General features: G+C 35.1%; 1 protein-coding gene across 1 annotated transcript in view; it reads right to left on the bottom strand.

Moving 5' to 3' along the window:
- Window positions 1-213: 213 nt before the first annotated feature.
- The window catches only part of LOC131801037 (uncharacterized), a 319586-nt gene continuing 300461 nt past the window's right edge, over window positions 214-19338 (bottom strand). The window contains exons 4-6 of the mRNA XM_059118997.1: window positions 17752-19012; window positions 1107-1237; window positions 214-246 (exon numbers count right to left, since the gene is read on the bottom strand). Of these exons, the coding sequence (XP_058974980.1) occupies window positions 214-246; window positions 1107-1237; window positions 17752-18442 (855 nt within the window). The 5' untranslated portion in view covers window positions 18443-19012. The remainder of the gene's footprint in view (window positions 247-1106; window positions 1238-17751; window positions 19013-19338) is intronic.

Below are 19338 nucleotides of genomic sequence, written 5' to 3'. Positions count from 1 at the left end.
CCACAGACGGACGGACATTGTTAAATCGACATAGAATTTTATGCTGATCAAGAATAAAATACTTTGTGGGGTCTAAAATGTATATTTCGAGGTGTTACAAACGGAATGATAAACTTAATATACCCTCCATACGATGGTGGAGGGTATAAAAACGGGTTATTTTTACAAGTTGTTTCCAATACTGTCTCTTACATTATGTAATTTCTCCTTATATCACTTGATACGACGTGAAGTTCTGCCACGCTTCTGAAGTGGAGTGGAAAATAAGAATTACTATTCCACAATTATACATTTTTCATTTATGAGCTATTATTAATTATTTCCAAGAATTTCACAATTAACGACACAATTGTTGCACCCTTTATATTATGGGGGATAAAAAAAACGCAAATTTGGATCTAATGATTATATTTTTTATACCTAATAATATTTTATTTGTCCAATAAAAAATATAACACTTGTTGCCTTTGTAACTATTTAGCTAAGCCGACCATGGGGCGTATAATTTACATCAACAATAATACGCCTCTAGATAACTCAATTAAAATTCTAATAAACATTTTCATATTCCAGTCACTTTTCTTTGAATTGACTAATTTCACGGCAAGTAAATATGAAAACTGAATTATGTAAATTTTCGAATAACTGGAAGAAATTTAAATGGCACCGAAGTGGAAGTGTAAGTTAGATTGAAAATTTTGTGATTATCTGACAATAATAAACATAGCAAAACAAACAGGGCAGCACAAAACAAGTAAACAATCTAAATTAGATTCATCACTTGACAACCAAACAAATATCTGCCATCTATCAGGCCATTTATTCTCTCACCCGGGAGAAGGAAATTTCCAAGGAAATATTTTTCTTGGATTGTTTTAAATACAAAAATAAATTTGAGATATTTTTTTAATACCCAAAAAAATACTTTTCTTAAGGTCCATCTACCATAAAAAATTAATATTATTATAGAATATTAAGAATGAAAGTCTTAAACTTTTCCACAACACTGAACACACAAAAAAAAAAACGAAAAGAATAAAAACTGGAAAAGTTTTACTCTCCTTGGCCATGGAAACCCCATAACAAAGGAAGAAAAAAAAACTTACCTCATTGAAAATATTGTAGGCCCAACAAAGTGAAACCGGATGCAGTGGTTTATAGTGGTTGCCAAACGAATACATATACCATAGACCAGGAGCCGGAAATATTACCGTTAACATATCACAAATGGCCATACCTGAAAGAAACAGTAAAAAAACAAAAAGGAGAAAAGAATAAAAAATTAAGACGATAAAGGACACATTTAAAGGAAATTGTTAACCTTTTTTTTATAGGAATTGTCAATATTATTTGCACCAAACCAAGCAATATTCATCCATACATATATTCTTCATCTACTTCTCCCTATTCTTCCTCTCTTTGCCACATTCATCGAAGTTGCCAAGGGAAAATGTTCTTTAATTAATTAATATTCTTGGGTTGCAATACCATGCCGAGGACAACGGCAAAAGTTTTAATTAACTTGGGACATTACTCAATATTGGATATGAAATGGAAAAATAAAGAAAGAGAAAAAAAAGTAATGAAAAAGACGATGCTATATTCGGACGAGACGAACTGTGTATCCAGCACTATGGAAAATATTAAATTATAGTCAAATTATCCTGAGATACTTAAGAGATGGTATTCTTATGGATATGGATCTATCTCGCTTCCTTCTCCAATCAAATGCTCAAAGACATAATAACTTTACCACTATGTGGTGTAGGGTATAGGAATAATGTAACCGAAACCTGGTTTTGTTTAAAACAATGAAAAAAGCTGTAAGTTCGGCCGGGCCGAACTTTGAATACCCTCCACCATTTGGAACGAAGTTGTCAATTCTCAAAAACAATCTTGAATTCCGAATATATTAGGGTCTATACGACGACATTGACTGCATAGGTAACATTTGTCATGACAATATTCAAGTGCGAAACTTAAAAAAATCGTATTGAGCATCCGGTCGTAAAAGTATCTTCGATTGAAAAATGCAGCAATAATTTTTAAAACACGCAAATTGGTGTGTGGTTGAGAATATCAGAATGGAACTACTACTGAAAATTTTTTAGAATTTTCCATTTTACGAGAATGGGGTACGAAATTATAAAGATAATTCCCAAAAACAGATATCTTGTTATATATATACATAACTGACCAAAACCAATGCCGAGAAGAAACGGTTGAAGTCAGAATCTTGAAAATTTTTACGAGAATCAGTCACGGTGTGTAGGATGTCAAATAGCTGGGATTCTAGAAATTCGTGAGTGAAAGTACAAAAATTTACTAAAAATTTAATACTTTTGTGTTGGACAAATGGAAGCTAGAATTCCTAGAATTTGGAATAAGAGTCAATGATGGAGTGCATAAATGTACCAAAGGTTTTTTTTTTTTTTTTTTTTTTTTTGGAAATTCGAACTTTAAGATTACCAAAAGTTCTAAAATGATCAAACTTGGCATAATATGAACGGATAGAATTAAAAATTAAAAAAAGTACAGTAAAGAAAGACCGAAGTCGGGTTGGGCTGGACTTTATGATACCCTACACAACTTTTCATATATAGTAGAGCTAGGCATTTCTATGCTATATTTGTTATTTGGCACGAAATATCGTTGTTGTGGAGAGTATTTTTAGGGTGTGAAGGTGTAAAATACAAACTCAGAAGAAACATATATATTGGACATTTAGCTATTTCTTAACCGATTTTCATGAAATTTCATATACTTTCTTCCTGGCAAAATTCGTTAGTTTGTGCCAAAATCCATTTAATTCTGGTTTTAATAAACATTTGGTGACAAATAAACTTGAAATCGAGCAAAGATTTATATGGGAGATCTATCCAAATTTGAGCCGATCTCGATAAAATTTTACTAAATAATTTCTTAGATGTATTCAATTCATTTATCCGAGTATCGTTTTTATAGAGTGTACATTATGGCTGCGGAGGAGAAATTTAATATGTTATACAGGGTAAGATGAAAAAACTGCAACCAAAATCAGACTGTTGTTATTTCCAAGCCACTCGCTCGACATCTGTTAAAATTATTCCAGTGACAGCTTATTATATTATTTACAATCGTACAAAAGCATTTTGGTGAGAATTTTCCAGCAAAAAAGTTATTCGTGATGGAATTCAAGCGTGATAGTGTGATTTCTCTATATTTGGCTGGAAAACCACAAGTGGCTATCGTTAGAGCACTCCAGCATTTAAATGTGAATAAATTTGTTGGGTCTCGTACCATCGCACGTTATCGTGAGACTGGTAGCGTAGCCCGACGACAAGGAATTTGACGGAAAAAACCACAACATCAGCATAAATGGTTAGAAAAGAAAAGAAGCGACTTGATCGAAACCCGCGTCGTAGTGGCCGAAAAATGGCTCGTGAGCTGCACATATCGCAATATTCCATTCGGCAAATATTGAAAAATGAGCTCGGGATTAAGCCATTGAGTTGCTTCGCTTGGCCGAAAGTGGTGAAATGTCGAATTTGGTTTCTTCCGATGAGAAAACATTTGTTGTCTAGCAGTTTGTAAACAAACAAAATTATCGTGTCTACTTGTCAAAGAGGTCAGCTGAAAATTGGCACCTTCGGTTGGCCACCAGAATTCAAGCGTCGGTCATGGTGATGGTGTGCGCCGCCATAACAGCCGATGGTCGCTCTCCGCTCATATTAATCGTCCGTGGCATCAGAATAAATGCTGAATATTATCGCGAAAATATTCTGGAGGGTGTATTAAAGCCTTGGCAAACATGTTGGGCGCAGACCTTGGACATTACAACTGGACTCAGCGCCATCGCACTCAGCACGCGCCACACAGGAATGGTTAAAAAATGAGGTTCCTCGCTTCAATTTCAGCGCACAATGGCCACCAAAATATCCGGGTGCCAATCCGTTGGACTATTGTGTCTGGAGTATTTCGGAAAAAAGTTTGGCGCTAAAAGATTCCAAAGTGTCGATCACCTCAATCAAGCGCTTCGCGGGAAATAGGCCAAAATATCGCAGAGCAACATTTGGGCAGCGTGTGACGGTTTCATTGGGCGTTTGAAGGTCATAATTCGTACCAAAGGTGAGCAATTCGAACAAATCTAAACTTATTTTAAAATTTGATGGTATTTCCTACATTTTTTCTATTTTGATTTGAAATCATAATATATTTAATACAATCGAACATTGGTTCGGGGTATACATCTGTCGACAAAAACGATTGATACTTTTTAACTAGCTTTTTGTTAAATTTCGACCTTTGGTGGGGGTGATACCAGAAGGAGAGGACCGATATTGCCCATCTCCGGAGTCGATCTAAATTTTATAATAATATTACGATGTACCAAGTTTGGACCAAATCGGATACTTCCTGCGAGTGTAATCGTGCGCACCAGCCAGACAGACGGATATGCTGACAGACAGACGGACATCCCTAGATCGACTCCAAATGCCCTGAAACAGAGCTAGGCTCTAAAACCGTCATTTCGATGAGGCAGGTTTTAGATTCAGCCATATGGCTGAGGGTATATTAACCCAAATAGCGAAACCCATGCTATGAATTTATTTGGTAGGACAATGTGGGAGAAACCTTCAAAATATGGAACACCGACGAATATTTGGAGGTGTTGAGGGTATAAAAATCATTTTGTATATGTGCCCAAAAAAATGGGGCAAATATCGTCATTGTCGAACATGTCCCAGATTTGTCACACATATTACAATATGAGAAGTTTGAACTGCATCGATGTCTTACCTATTAAGATTCCTTATAATCATACCCTATATCACTAGTGGTAAGGGTATTATGTTTTTGTGCATTTGTTTGTAACATGGAGAAGAAAACGAGATAGACCCATAGTTCCTTTTGGTGATCAGCATAGATTTACATTTTGAGTCGATTTATGCATGTTCGTCCATCCGTCCATGTATTTTTGTAAACAAAATGAAGGTCGCATTTATTATTCGATTAAGATGAAATTTTTTAAATAACATTTGTTTGGCTCAGGGACGAACCCTATTGAAATTGGTGAAAATCGGCCCAAATTTAGATATAGCTCCCATATATATCTTCATCCGATTTTAGGTTTCTAATATCAGTCCAAATGGTATGAATTTTGCTACATCTGTCCGAATTCAGACTACAAGCATGTACTTCAAATTTGGTGAACATCGGTTGAGATATAGCTATAGCTCCCATATATATCTTCATCCGATATTAGGTTTCTTCTGCACCAAATGGCGAATATCAGTCCAAATGGTGTGAATTTTGCTACATCTGTCCGAATTCAGCCTACCAGCATATGCTTTAAATTTGGTGAAAATCGGTTCGGATATAGCTATAGCTCCCATATATTTGTTCCATTCCAAATTTTTTATTCCCTCACATTCGTAATATGCACTCCACGAGACTGATATTTTGATTTTTTTAGATTTCTTGTGGCTAATAACGGTCCAAATGGTGTAAATTTTGGCACTTCAGACCGAATTTAGTATAGAAATAAGTACTTCAAATTTGGTGCACGATACAGGAATAATATTTGGTACCAGATATCAAATGCAGCCAATATATAGCTGTTTTCAATTTTATGAAGATCGGCTCAGATTACATGGATATAGCCTCCATACATATCATTATTCGATTTCAAGTTTATTGTGCACCAAATAGCTAACATTAGCCCAAATGGAGTGAATTTTCGAAATTCAACCGATTGCTCCCATACAGGGTTGTCCATATTCGACGGACCCATCTGGCAACGTCATAACTTTGACAGAGATGTCACATCGCTTAATGACATACCGCGTTTGAAGCGTCAGTCCAAGCAGATTTTTACCATGAACCAATACACGGCACGCGAGCGCTCTGAAATAGTTGAAATTTACATTCAACAGAAGAAGTCAATTGTGAAAACTCAACGTGCTTTTAAAACATTAAAAAATGTGAGAAGTGCGCCTTCTAAAAACACCATTAAGCGTTTATACGAAAAAATTTCGACTGGTAAGGCTCTTTCTAATCCGAAGAGGCCATATAAAAGTCGACCAAGGCGACCGGCAGAGAATATCGCTGCCGTACGAGCCAGTGTTGAGAGGTCCCAAAGAACATCCCAAAAACGCCGTTCTCAGCAGTTGGGCATGGCTCGGTCCAATTTACAACGGATTATTCGCATTGATTTGCATTTGTTCCCGTACAAAATTCAATTGACGCAAAGAATGTTGCCTGCCGACAAGCCTCGTCGATTGGAATGGGCCCAAAGAGTCATCGAAATGGCCGAAGATGACGAGGAATTTTGGTACAAAATTATCATGTCCGATGAAGCCCATTTCACATTGAATGGGACCGCATATAAGTAAACTTGCCGTTTTTACGCCACTGAAAATACTCACTAGATTCAAGAAGTGCCTCTTCATGACGAAAAAGTCACAGTTTGTTGCGGCGTTAATGCGAAAACGGTCATTGGGCCGTTTTTCTTCCAAAATGATAATGACCATGCTGTTACCATCAATCAGGAGCGTTATCGCGACATGATGACCAATTTTGTAATGCCAATTATTCGTCGAAAGCGTATGAGGCAGTTCTGGTTTCAACAAGACGGCGCTCCACCGCACACAAGTCGCATAACAATCGTTTTTCTGAAGAATTTGTTTCCGGGCCGTTTGATGTCAAAAAGTGGTGATTTGGACAGGCCACCGCGTTCGCCCGATTTGACGCCGCCTGACTTCTTCTTGTGGGGATATTTGAAGTCAAAGGTTTACGTTAACAAGCCAAGGACCGTAGAAGAGCTCAAGGACAACATTCGTGAAGAAATAGCCGCTATTCCGGCCGAAATGTTGGCAAAAACGATAGAAAATGCAGCAAAAAGGGCACAATACGTCATCAACGCCAGAGGCGGCCATTTGAGAGAGATCATATAAAAAAAATGATGTAAACAAATCTATTTGGAACAAATTAAATGATTAACATTGATTAACATTAAAACACATGAGTCCTTCGAATATGGGCAACCCTGTAGATAGATTTAAACGTGAACCAATATGGCCCAAATTTGTCACAGATATTACAATGTGAAGTTTAAACTGCAGGAAAAGCATCGAACCCTCTTAAGATTTCATTCTTCGGTATGTTTGAATATATAAATAACATATTTACTATATAGTCTACCATTACATTTTTCATGCCAACCCCCTTTATATTTAAATCCATGGAAAAATTTCGTACCCTTTAATCTGAACGCCATTCATGTAATCGATACACGAAATAAAAAAAATAATAGCCAAGAAATCGGATATATAGCAAAATAGGTACAGAACATATGTAAAAGAATTTATCTTATTTATTCTGCTTATAAATCAAGAACAATTCCCATCAATTAGGAATGGTCTCTTGCTAGAAAAGGATAAAATCTAAGAAAATCGCGGGATAATATACCAATAAAAAAGTTATATCTATTGTTTCATGTTTTCCATTTCTATCTTTTTTATAGCATGCGATTTTTTCAATTTGACTTACAATTTTGAATTTTAAATTTTCTAAATTTTTACACCCCCCAACTCTACGTTTCGTGTGCAATTATTTTGAATACTTCACAAAACTACGGATTGCGCAAATATTGGTCAAATTCCCCGGGTCAAAAACCTAAGGGTAACCTCTGGCCAGGGTTTTTTTGCATTTTTTCAAAAACTAAATCTTCCAAAATGGATTTGGATATAAAGAGACTTCGTTGTAGGGTATCACATGGTCGGTCCCGCACGACTATAGCCTTTGCTTACTTGTTTTTTTTTTTTTTTTTTTTGCAAAAGACCCTTTGTATGGCAAGCAGCCAATATCTTAAGAAACGTTTATGTCAAAGGTTATTGGCAAGGAGGAGAAGGTATTATTATTATTCCGATATTAAAGTAAAGCTATGCAAAGAGGAAGAAGAACAAAAATCATTCAGTTATCTGTTGAGGATTTTCTGATTGACCCAGAGTTGTTTTGCTATCTTTTGGTGGTGTTGGGTATCTGGCTGGTGGCTTTTGCTGGCTGGCTGTAAAGCCCTCCACTTACAAAGAAATTCAATAAATACTTTCCTTCCACTGTTTGAGAAGTGAGAAGCAACGGAAGCAATTTCACAACCCTCCATTGCGAAGGGGCGGCAACACAAAGCAAAGAGAAGAGCAAACATCATTTCCAATGGCATATCATCATAATTCATTGTGATTTTGATTTGTTCTTTGATTTCATTTCTGGAAGTGCCAATAACAATAATAATAAGTCTGCTGAATGATGAATTCACAGAACATTAATAAATTACATTTCAGTTATGTTTTTTCTTACACCCCGCCCCCCTCATTCACCATCATTTGAGCATTTGGTATCATTGAATAATTTTATTTCATATGGCTAGGAGCAATGACACATTTTAATGGCATCTTAAGCGGAAAGAGGGCTCTTAGTTACTTTCTCCCCAGAGAAATCCCCACCACACCCATGACAATGGTTTTGTGAAGAAACAGCAAATAAATAAGTTCCATTATTGCCATCCTCAACAATTGAGACATCAGTAGCAGCTCATAAGCATCCCGCCCCCAGAGAGTTTTTTTTCGCTAAAAATATATATTTTTCCTTTGTGTATTTTTGTCATCTTCATGAATATTAAAATATTAAGTTGAATTCTCAAATTATTATTATTATTATTGCTGTTCTCTCTGCCTCCAGACTTAATACCCAAAAAGAAGGGTGGTATTTTGAGAGGAAATTAAGGGTAAAAACGTAAAAACGATTTAATTCGGAAGGGTTATAAAGGATTCTAAAATATAACGAACAAGTAAAAAAACATTAAGTTTGGCCGGGCCGAAATTTCAATACCCTCCGACATTGGCTAAAGAAAATATTTTTATATGGATACATGTATCTGAATACAAACATGTTCCACTTTAAACTACAACTATCAGTAAGACCTATAAATACCAATTTTTAGACAAATCAGTGAAAAAATGTGGCAAAAACCATCAAAATATCGACTATCGTGAGATACCGTTATATAGGGGCTATACCAAAAGGAGGACCGATATATTTCATTTTCAATACCAACTATCCTAGACACAATACAAAGTGTTCTGCAAAATTTTGGAGCTCTCCGTCAAATAATGTGGGCTGTATCATGATTTAAACAGACAGACAGACGGACCTCGTTATATCGATATATGGACGGTATAAAAAGGATGAAACTAGAATGCCTTTAAAAGACTCAACAGAAGTAAGCGAAACCCAGTGCCTGCTTGATAACGTATGCCATGAGATTTTTTTTATCAAATTCTAAAATACACAATGGCCATGGCATCGTACATCATTGAAGGTGGTCTGGATTTTTTGGCAAAGGTCCAGCACGATGATGGAAGTTTTCCCAATACCGGATATTTAATTTATCCGGCCCAACAGAATTGTTTTTGACTCACGGCATTTATTGTTATTTTTCGAAGATCAGGTAAATGACATTTGTATTTACCCCCACACAAAGTGTCGATCACCTTAAGTAAGCGTTTCGCCGGGAATGGGCCAAAATACCGCAGAGCCAAATTCGTGCCAAAGATGACCAAATGGAACAAATTTAAACTTATTCTAGAATTTGATGCTATTTCCGAAATTTGTTGCTCTTATTCAACAAAAGTAGGTACGGCCGGTCTGAACTTTGAATACCCTCCACCATTTGGAACGAATTTGGCAATTCTCCAAAACAATAAAATCCTTTAAAAATTCTGTAAAAATCTTAAAAATACCGAATCTAGCTGTTATATTAGGGTATATACGACAACATGGACCTGTATAGATAATATTTGTCATAAGCCATTACAATATTCAAATGCAAAACTTGAAAAAATCGGTGAATAATGTCGCTAAAATCATCAAAATACCGAAGGTACCGTTATATGGGGGCTGTATCAAAACGTGGACCTACATCACATCAATACCCAAAGTCCTGCAGACATAACATATATTTGAGTAAACTTTTATCAATCTACTTCAATTCGTTCGGAAGCTAGAGTGATTTCCACGGACAGGCGGATAGTCGGACGGACATCGTTAAATCGACATAGAATTTTATGGTGATCAAGATTATATATACTTTGTGGGGTCTAGAATAATATATTTCGAGGTATTACAAACTGAATGATAAACTCAATATACCCTCCATACTAAGGTGAAGGATATAAAAATGTTGCAGTTCTTTTATCTCACCCTGTGTAGTATTGACGATTTACAAAGGGACCTCTTTAGTTTGAGGTTTATTTCGCAACATTTAGGATAGAGATTTGAAGGTACAGAAAATAGGTCATATCGGTTCACGTTTTCGAATATTTCCCATGTAAGGATAACTCTAATTTCAAGTTTTTTACGTTCCGGATATTTTTCCATTTAATTTCGCCAAATTTTGGCATTTTGATATTTTATGTAAAAATGCTATTTACAAAATCTTAGCTATATAGGTCGACTTTTTGGCGCAGCACTTAAAATATACTCCCTGGTTTTATTTACACGGGAGGTCTTGGCCACATTTTCCAAATGAATTTTTTAAAACCTTTCAGGCGTCAACTCAAAGAAAGGTCGAGGAAATATAACACAAAATTTGTGGAATATTCTCGACTTCGGCCTGAAAGCGAGAGTCTCAAATTTGATGAAAATCGGTTCAGATGTAGCTCCCATATATCTGAAATAGGATGGATTTTGTTAGGATACACCTCCCAACGAATAATAATTATAAAAATAAATAAATAAAATAGGCATTGGTTCGAGCCCTTAAACCTGGATATTATAACCACTGCACCAAAATGATTGTGTGAATGATTTTAAGTTTTGTCTTTAGATGTGGGCTATAAATCAAAAATATATCAAAAAATTTTAAAATTTTAAAAATTTAATTTTTCTTCCCTATCAAAACAATTTTTAAAAATTTTTTGGAAACTTTAAAACATTACGCTTGAAAACTCGATAAAATAAATAAACAAAATTAAAGATAATCGAAATGCTGTGAATATAAGAAAAATTATCTCAAATTGCTGACACTTGGAGGGTGTATTGTATTTTTCAGCAGAAAAAATTGCAAAAAAGTGAAAACAATGCTAAGGGAGCATTTCAGAAAATATTCAAACAATAAAAGAACAATGCTGATGATAATAGAAATACCAATTTAAAATATTTGTGTATAGATGTTTGAAACTTTTTTTGGTGTTTTTGTTATTTTTTTCTATTTTGTTTTAACAATTTATTTCTGACAATTGACGACATCATCGCTATGTAAAGCTGGCCGATGTTGTTGTTTTTGTTGCAGTTAATTTAATCATTTTATCATGTCTCATGGCCCAAAGCGTTAAAAGAATATCATAATTTGAATATTGTGCTCTTGTTGCTTTAAAATTAAATTTGGAAGAGACGTTGTTTGTTTAGCATTTGAGCTAAAAATTATTTAATTTTTGTGCAAAAAATGGAGATGATTGACTAAAAAAATTTAGATATTGGGAATGGATGCTGGAAGCTGGATCAAAAATTATAAACTGGGTGTATGATGCAAGTAAGTCCACAAAGACTGTGTTGATAGGTGATATGAACCTTTGAGGTTATGTATTGCTAGGATTTAACTGAAATATTTTCTGCAGGCGCAAAAAGAAGTGGGCCAGTCTGATCTATCTTTTAACCTTGTCTTAATGTGATGAAAAATAACAACATATACAAAGTTTCTGTCAAACCGGCTTTTACATTGCTTTTTTGGGAAAATTTTGAAATCTTTGGTGGAGTACTTGACCTAAATTTAATTTAATCAGCCAGCTTGCCAGGTAAATATACAAGCGGACAGGCATGGCTAGGTTCACTTTGTTTTGTCCAGCAATTAATTCGCTTAAAGGAATAATTTTAATCTTTTCTGTAGGCATAATTACTAATTAAATAAACCTGGTTAAAGCTTTGCACATCATTATCTTTATATCAGCTAAGGTTCTGTGTGGTACGTCCTTTGGAAACTGGTCCTCTAAGGATGACCATTTTTAAAATTTTTTACCTTTATAAAAAGCAGTGCAATTGTCCAATTTTATCACTTCTCATATTCCAATATATCTATAGATATATATTACAGTTCTAGGGTCTCTTAAAGAAAACGATAATAGGATTCGATTTGGTTGAAGTGCCGCACATGTCAGGTGCAAAAATTAGCAATATCTGTCTTGTACCTCCTTATTAAGGTGTCAACATTTTGAATTATTACCCTTCTGAACATGTAGAAGACTATTTACTTTCTAAAGACCGAACTTTTAATATTCTTCACTATTTACAAAGTAACACTTTTGAAAAATTTTCTATAAGTTTGGAAATTGGGAAATGTTATGTATTAAAGAAGTTCGTTAAAATGTGGCTAAAATCATTAAAAATCCGAACAGTGGTGAGGTTTCCTCATATTGTCCTGAACGAAAGCGAATACCCATGTAGACAGTTTAGTATTGGAGGGGATAGTACACATTACGAAATCGGCTGGGGCGCACGTTAACTCTCGAAGGGAGTGCCCGTTTGGTCCAAACTTGGTACATCGTAATATATCAAACTTAGATAGAGTTCGGAGATGGGCAATATCGGTCTACTCCTTCTGGTACTTCCCCTACAAAAGTTCTAAATTTTCAAAGAAAATAGTTTTCCTCGTAGAAAGAGAAAGGATCATTCGATTTTGTGCAAACTTTGCAAACCCCTTTATTTTTGTCAGGTGCAAAAATGGACAATGGCGGTCTACACCATTAAGTACCACTCTCACAAATTTGGAATAATTATAACTTTTACAAAATGTGAAATTAATTCCGATTGTCCTCAAATTTCACAAATCTCAATATATTTATTAATATAAGATCTGCTGTGAACCTTCCTGTACCTCATCCATAAAAGGTCAACATTTTGATTAAAGACAAGTAAAAAAGCTGTAAGTTCAGCCGGGCCGAAATTTGGATACCCTCCACCATTTGGTAAAAATTTGGCAATTTTCAAAAAATATAAAACGATAAAAATTCTGTTAAGGACTATACAACGACGTGGACCTACATAGGCGAGTTTTGTCACAAGCTACTACAATATTCAAATGCGAAATTTGAAAAAAATCAGTTTATAATGTAGCTAAAATCATCAAAATACCGAATATAGGGAGGTACCATGGGGGTTATAAAACGAGGACCTGTGCAGGCAGTTTTCTGTCATAGGCTTTAGTATCCATTACGAACTTCAAATACCACATTTGCAACAATTGCGGTGAATAATGTCACTAAAATCATAAAAAATACCGAATATAGATAGATACCGTTATATGGGGGCTACACGAAGACGTGAACCTGCATAGACAATTTTCTGTCATAACCTGTAGTACTCATAAGGATCTTCAAATACGAAATTTGAAATAGTTCCGGTAAATTTTGCCGCTAAAATCATCAAAATACCGAATATCGGGAGATACCGTTGTATGGGGGCTATACGAAGATGTGTACCTACATGGACCATTTTCTATCTTAGGCCGTAGTATCTATTACGAACTTCAAATACCAAATTTGAACATTTCCGATTAATAATGTCACTAAAATAATCAAAATACCGCATATCGGGAGGTACCGTTATATGGGGGCTATACGAAGACGTGGACCTACATAGCCCATTTTCAATACCAAAAATCCTGCAGATATAATACAAATTTGAGTAAAATTTTATCAACCTACTTCATTTCGTTCGGAAGCTAGAGTGATTTCCACAGACGGACAGACATTGCTAAATCGACAAAGAATTTTATGCTGCTTAAGAATATACACCTAAGTCTGTTTTTAAACGGTCTTTTTGTACACGGTTTTCATATAACACGGTTTGAAAATTAAATATTTTTAATTTTTTACACGATTTTATTCCATTTAGCACGATTTTAAATTTTATGTACTTAAATTTTTTTGTCAAATTTAATTTTTGCGAAGTATGTTCATATTACAAAAAAGTTTTTATGAAAGAAAAAAGTCTGAAGCCATTGATAGTATCGATAGTTATTCTATTATATTTTATTTTATTTTTTACCTTAAAAATTGAATAACCTATTCTTTTCACAACATAGTTTTTTTGTTCCTGAACTTGCCATACATTTAATTTATATTTAGAGATTAGAGTGCATATCTTTTTATTATATTAATTACTATGCTTGTGAAAATAAGCATTATATATTTGATTTAATAAAATAAACATAAATTCTTGTTCTTAAAAATTCTTGTTTTTCACTAATTTTAATAGGTTTTAGAGATTAGGAACAAATCACCCATTTTTGTATAAGATCAATGTTTTTTTTATTTCACACGGTTTTTTTTACACGGCTTCTTCTGGAACCAATCTACCGTGTAAAAACAGACTTAGGTGTATATACCATACTATGGTATATCATAAAAAGCGAATTGAGCTTCGATTCTTATAAAATTTCACACATTCCGATATTTTTACTAAAGCAAAATCAGGTGTGGATATAATATATGTATATATGTATATTGCATCTCATTCTGGTACCTTCCCCAAATGCTAAATAGGCATATGATTCATTGTATGCTTCAAATATTCCAATATTTCCTCTAGCACAAGACATTTCCGTCCACTCCTTCTGGCTAAACTTTTGACTAACAATTATTCGTTTAGAATTGTAAATTAGTGTTCGATTTTTATTGCATTTTACTCATTCTAAAATTTCAAAAAACGGGCAACAACAGTGATGTTCATATCAAATTTCGGAATTTCAGCTTTATCCACTTTCAAGACAATCTCAACATCAGATACCAACAGTGACTCTTAGTAACAAATCTCAAGATTTCAGCTCTTTAATTTCGCCCATTATCTAATTTAGTACCATATAGAAAAAATGAAGTATGTATATCCCTAACCAGATCCTTCTGACATCCATACCAAATTCCAAGGATTCCGGCTCCATCAATTCACCCAATACCAAAAATACTATTTAGTTCTTTTCGTACATTAAAAATACAAAACCACCTTCATATCTCAATTCCAGATACCAAAAAAAGACTTCAATATCAATTGTTCGGATTCCAGCCCTATGACTTCGACAAATACCAAATTTAGTACCATTTAGTACTTTTCGTACAAATATAGGATGAATTTCCAAACCACCGCAAAATCTCAAACACAGATACCATCAGTATTCTAAGTATCAAATTTCTGATTTGTATCTCCATCCTTTCACCTAATACCAAATATAGTACTATTCAGTATATTTCGTACAATTTTAGTACACGTTTCCGAAACTACCTCCATATCTTCAGGCTACACATGAAAAGCGACCCTAGTACTGAATTTCAGATTTCAAGCATTATCCGTTCAACAAATACCAAATTGTATTAAATATAGTACTATTTCGATTTTTTCGTGCATTTATAGTATGCATTTCCGAAACCACATCTTTATCGCTAACATTGACCCCAATACCAACAGTTCTTATTATTAGCTTATTCCGTTCACTCAAAACGGAATTGTACTAAATTTAGTACCATTTAGTATATTTCTTACCCTTAGTACACATTTCGAAAACCACCTCCTTACATCAATTATTTTTGGTACATGTTTTGCTGAAATTTGAAAAAAAAAAACAAGTAAAAAAAAATTAAGTTCGGCCGGCCCAAATTTTTAATACTCTCCACCTTAGGGTAAAGGCAACATTAGAGTCCATTATGACCCACAAATACCAATTTTTAGACATATTCGCGGGAAAATGTGGCAAAAATCATGAAAATACCGTATATCGGGAAATACAGCTATGTGGGGGTATACAAAAACGTGGACCTATACATACAATGTTTCGCCAATGGAGCTAGAACCCATTAGGACCCACAAATATTAATTTTTAGACAAATCCGCGATGAAATGTGGCAAAAACCATCAAAATGCCGAATATCGGGAAGTACCGTTATATGGGGCCTATACCAAATCGTTGACCTATACATGCAAAGTTCCGCCACACGAACTGGGACCCATTATGACCTACAACTACCAATTTTCAGAGAAATCCGTGAAAAAATGTGGCAAAAACCATCAAAACACCGAATATCGGGAGGTACAGTTATATGGGGACTATACCAAAACGTGGACCAATATATCTTATTTTCAATATCAACCATCCTAGACACAATATAAATTGCTCTACTTAATTTTGGCGCTCTACGTCAAATAATGTGGGCTGTATCGTGATTTCAACAAACAGACGGACAGACAGACAGACAGACGGACAGACAGACAGACTGACGGACATCGTTAAATCGACTTAGAATTTTATGCTGATTATGAATATATATACTTTATGGGGTCTACGACGAATATTTAAGTATGTTACAAATGGGATGACAAAGTTAATATACCCTCCTTTCCTAGGTGAAGGGTATAAAAAACTTTAGTTTGTCTTTCCTACTCATCATCAAAGACTCCTTTTCCAGATGCCAAAGGTAATACTATTTAGTACTTCTTGTACTTTTGAGTATGTATTTTCAAATCCGCTTCCATGTGTTAACCATACCGCACAAAACGTTATCCTAATGACAAATTTTGATCTTTCAATTCAATCTCTCACTCAAATATTAAATTTAGTACAATTTAGTAATTTTTAGTATATATTTCCAAACCCACCTGCCACTCTCAATGCTACACACTTTAATTGATCTTAATGCCAAATTTCCAAACTCAAAGGTTTTTCTTAACTCTACCCATCAGCAGGAACCCCAATACCAAGATTTAAATTTAGTACATTTATGACACTAAGTACACATTTCCAAAAACACCTACTTATATCAGCACTACTTCCCAAAAAATATAGTACCATCATGTACTTTTCGTACAATTTTGTACACGTTTCAAAAACCAACTTCAGTTCTCAAACTTACAACCACACTAAAAAAACCTCTTCAAATTAAGTACCATTATAGTTCGCACACAAAGTACATATTCCATGACCACCTTCGTATATCAAATTTATTTTCCAACCCGGATTCTCATACCAAATTTCAGGGTTTTTTAGTCCCATCGGTTCACATAATATCAAAATGATACCATTTTAGAAGTTTAGTAACATGTTGGAGTTTTTTGTAACCTTAAAATTGGAGTTTTCTAAAACCATTTGGTTCATGTATCCTGCACTTCATCTGTGACTCTAATACCAAATTTAAATATACTCATTCCGTTTGTCGAATGCTAATTATTCAATTTTTATTACAATTTAGTACTTTTTGTACCCTTATAGTACGAATTCCCAAACGAAAATTGACTGAGGGTATACATATGCAGGCCAAACCGGTTGTTTAGATTATTTTATTCATTCTTCTCAAAAATTGTCTGTATCTTCAGTAACTTGAATGCATACTCTCAAAATTATTTCATTTCAGCATTCCCATTTTGTTCGGGGTTCATATAACGAATTTCACTCGCAAGAACAAGATTATTGAACCGCCCTTGCCAAGCCATTACCTGCCTCACCACTACTCTGAATACCTACTCTCGGAAATATTTCATTCAAGGATTTCATCATTCATTGGCGAAGTCATACAACCAAGTCATCTCATACGGCATTCAACACAGATATATTAAATACAACCACATTCCAACTATACACACACATATAAACTAATCCATCAATTTAACATTACTCCCTCTTCCCCACCTTTGCAGTTTCGCACATCTCTTCTCTATGTCTCTTTATTAACTTACCCATTAATACGAAATTGGTTGGCGTTGACATATTCTTTTTGCTTAATATCAGGACAATCAGTGAATTGGACAGAACGGTGACTATTAACAGGAACGGCATGCAATAACCATACAATGGTACCACATAATCCACAGGTGTATCACAGGTGAGATTCCAATAGGTGAGATTTGTGAGGGGATCTCGGTCCTGGCAGCTGAACGAGAAATCGCTGCCATTGAAATTGTGATAGAAATAGGTTGAATTGTCTGCATCGTAACCGAAGGAGGGATCAAAGCCACCAGGACTGAATTCATCTCTCATGCTAATGCCAAGGCCGCCGCCACCTCCACCACTGACCCCAACACCAACACCACCACCGCCACCATCGCCGCTCCAATAAATTAGACCCGATGTGTCGTAAGGATGCGACTGTGAAAGATTGTGGCTGGTGGCGGTGCTGCCGACAATAATGCTGTCACTGCTCGCACTACTGAGACTAGTTCTGTTTGCTATGCTCGTGTTGGTCGTCGTCGCCGAGTGGCTTGTGTTCGTGACCGGCATGGTCACCAGCTTATTGTAAGGGACAGAATTACTATTGTCCATAATGGAGGGTGCCATCACAGCAGCAACTGTCTCGGTTACAACTGTGGCCAGGGTCTGGTGTAGATTATTCATAATCCTCTGTTGTACACCAGTCTCGTGTTGAATCATTCCCAATCATTTGATTAATAAGAGCTGGCAATTAGTAAGGGCTTGGAGGAGGAGGAGGAGGGGGCAAGATCCTGCAAACATGCAAAACAGATGCCAACGATAGTTTCGAAGGTTTCGTTTCGTTTCGTTTCGTTCCGCTTCGCTTTATTTCAATTAATACTGCAATTCCTTTGATGCATTAAATCACTGGCTGCCCCAGCCCTTTCCTAGCTGTTTCAATTATGTTGTTCTTTGAAATTGGTTTCGCCTAAGCTTTAATTGTTGATTTCATTAAAATTAATTTCATTGACGGACTCCCTGCTGCTGCTCCTGTTTTTGTGTTGTCCAAATTCTTGTTATTCACTTTGCTGCTCCAACGAAGTGTATCGGGACACGTTCGCCCACATTGAAATCCTGTTGCTGTAGTTGTTGTTGACTTTTTGTTTTGTTTTCAAAATATTTTCATGAGCTTCTTCTATTTATTTTTTGCTGAATTGTTTGTTTGTTTGTTTTTACTATGGATTTTTTGTCTGTCTGTTAGTCCATATTGTTAGATTTTAGAGCTCCTGTGGCGTTCGACGTACTGTGAAACTGCAAATAAAGAGAGGAAAAAAAACAAAGACAAATAATGAAAACAACTTGTTAAGACAAATGAAAATTGTATTCGGAACGTTATTTAAATATGGGAGATAGTGAAGTAGTAGCATTGGTGGAATGAACATTATTTATCAATTCAATTTCAAATGTGGATATGAAGAATTCAACTAGATTTTGTTGTAGCAAAGGGTTTGATTCAAACTTTTTGGAACATGTCTGTGTTCCCATTTCGATCTACGCTGTTTGTCCTTGTAATAATAATTATAATCATAATTCGTTAGATAATAATAATAATAATAATATAATATAATATAATAATA

This window comes from Musca domestica, unplaced genomic scaffold (genome assembly GCF_030504385.1).
Source record: "Musca domestica strain aabys unplaced genomic scaffold, Musca_domestica.polishedcontigs.V.1.1 14, whole genome shotgun sequence".
Classification (NCBI taxonomy): Eukaryota; Metazoa; Arthropoda; class Insecta; order Diptera; family Muscidae; genus Musca; species Musca domestica.
This window is presented reverse-complemented; position numbering and strand designations above follow the sequence as displayed.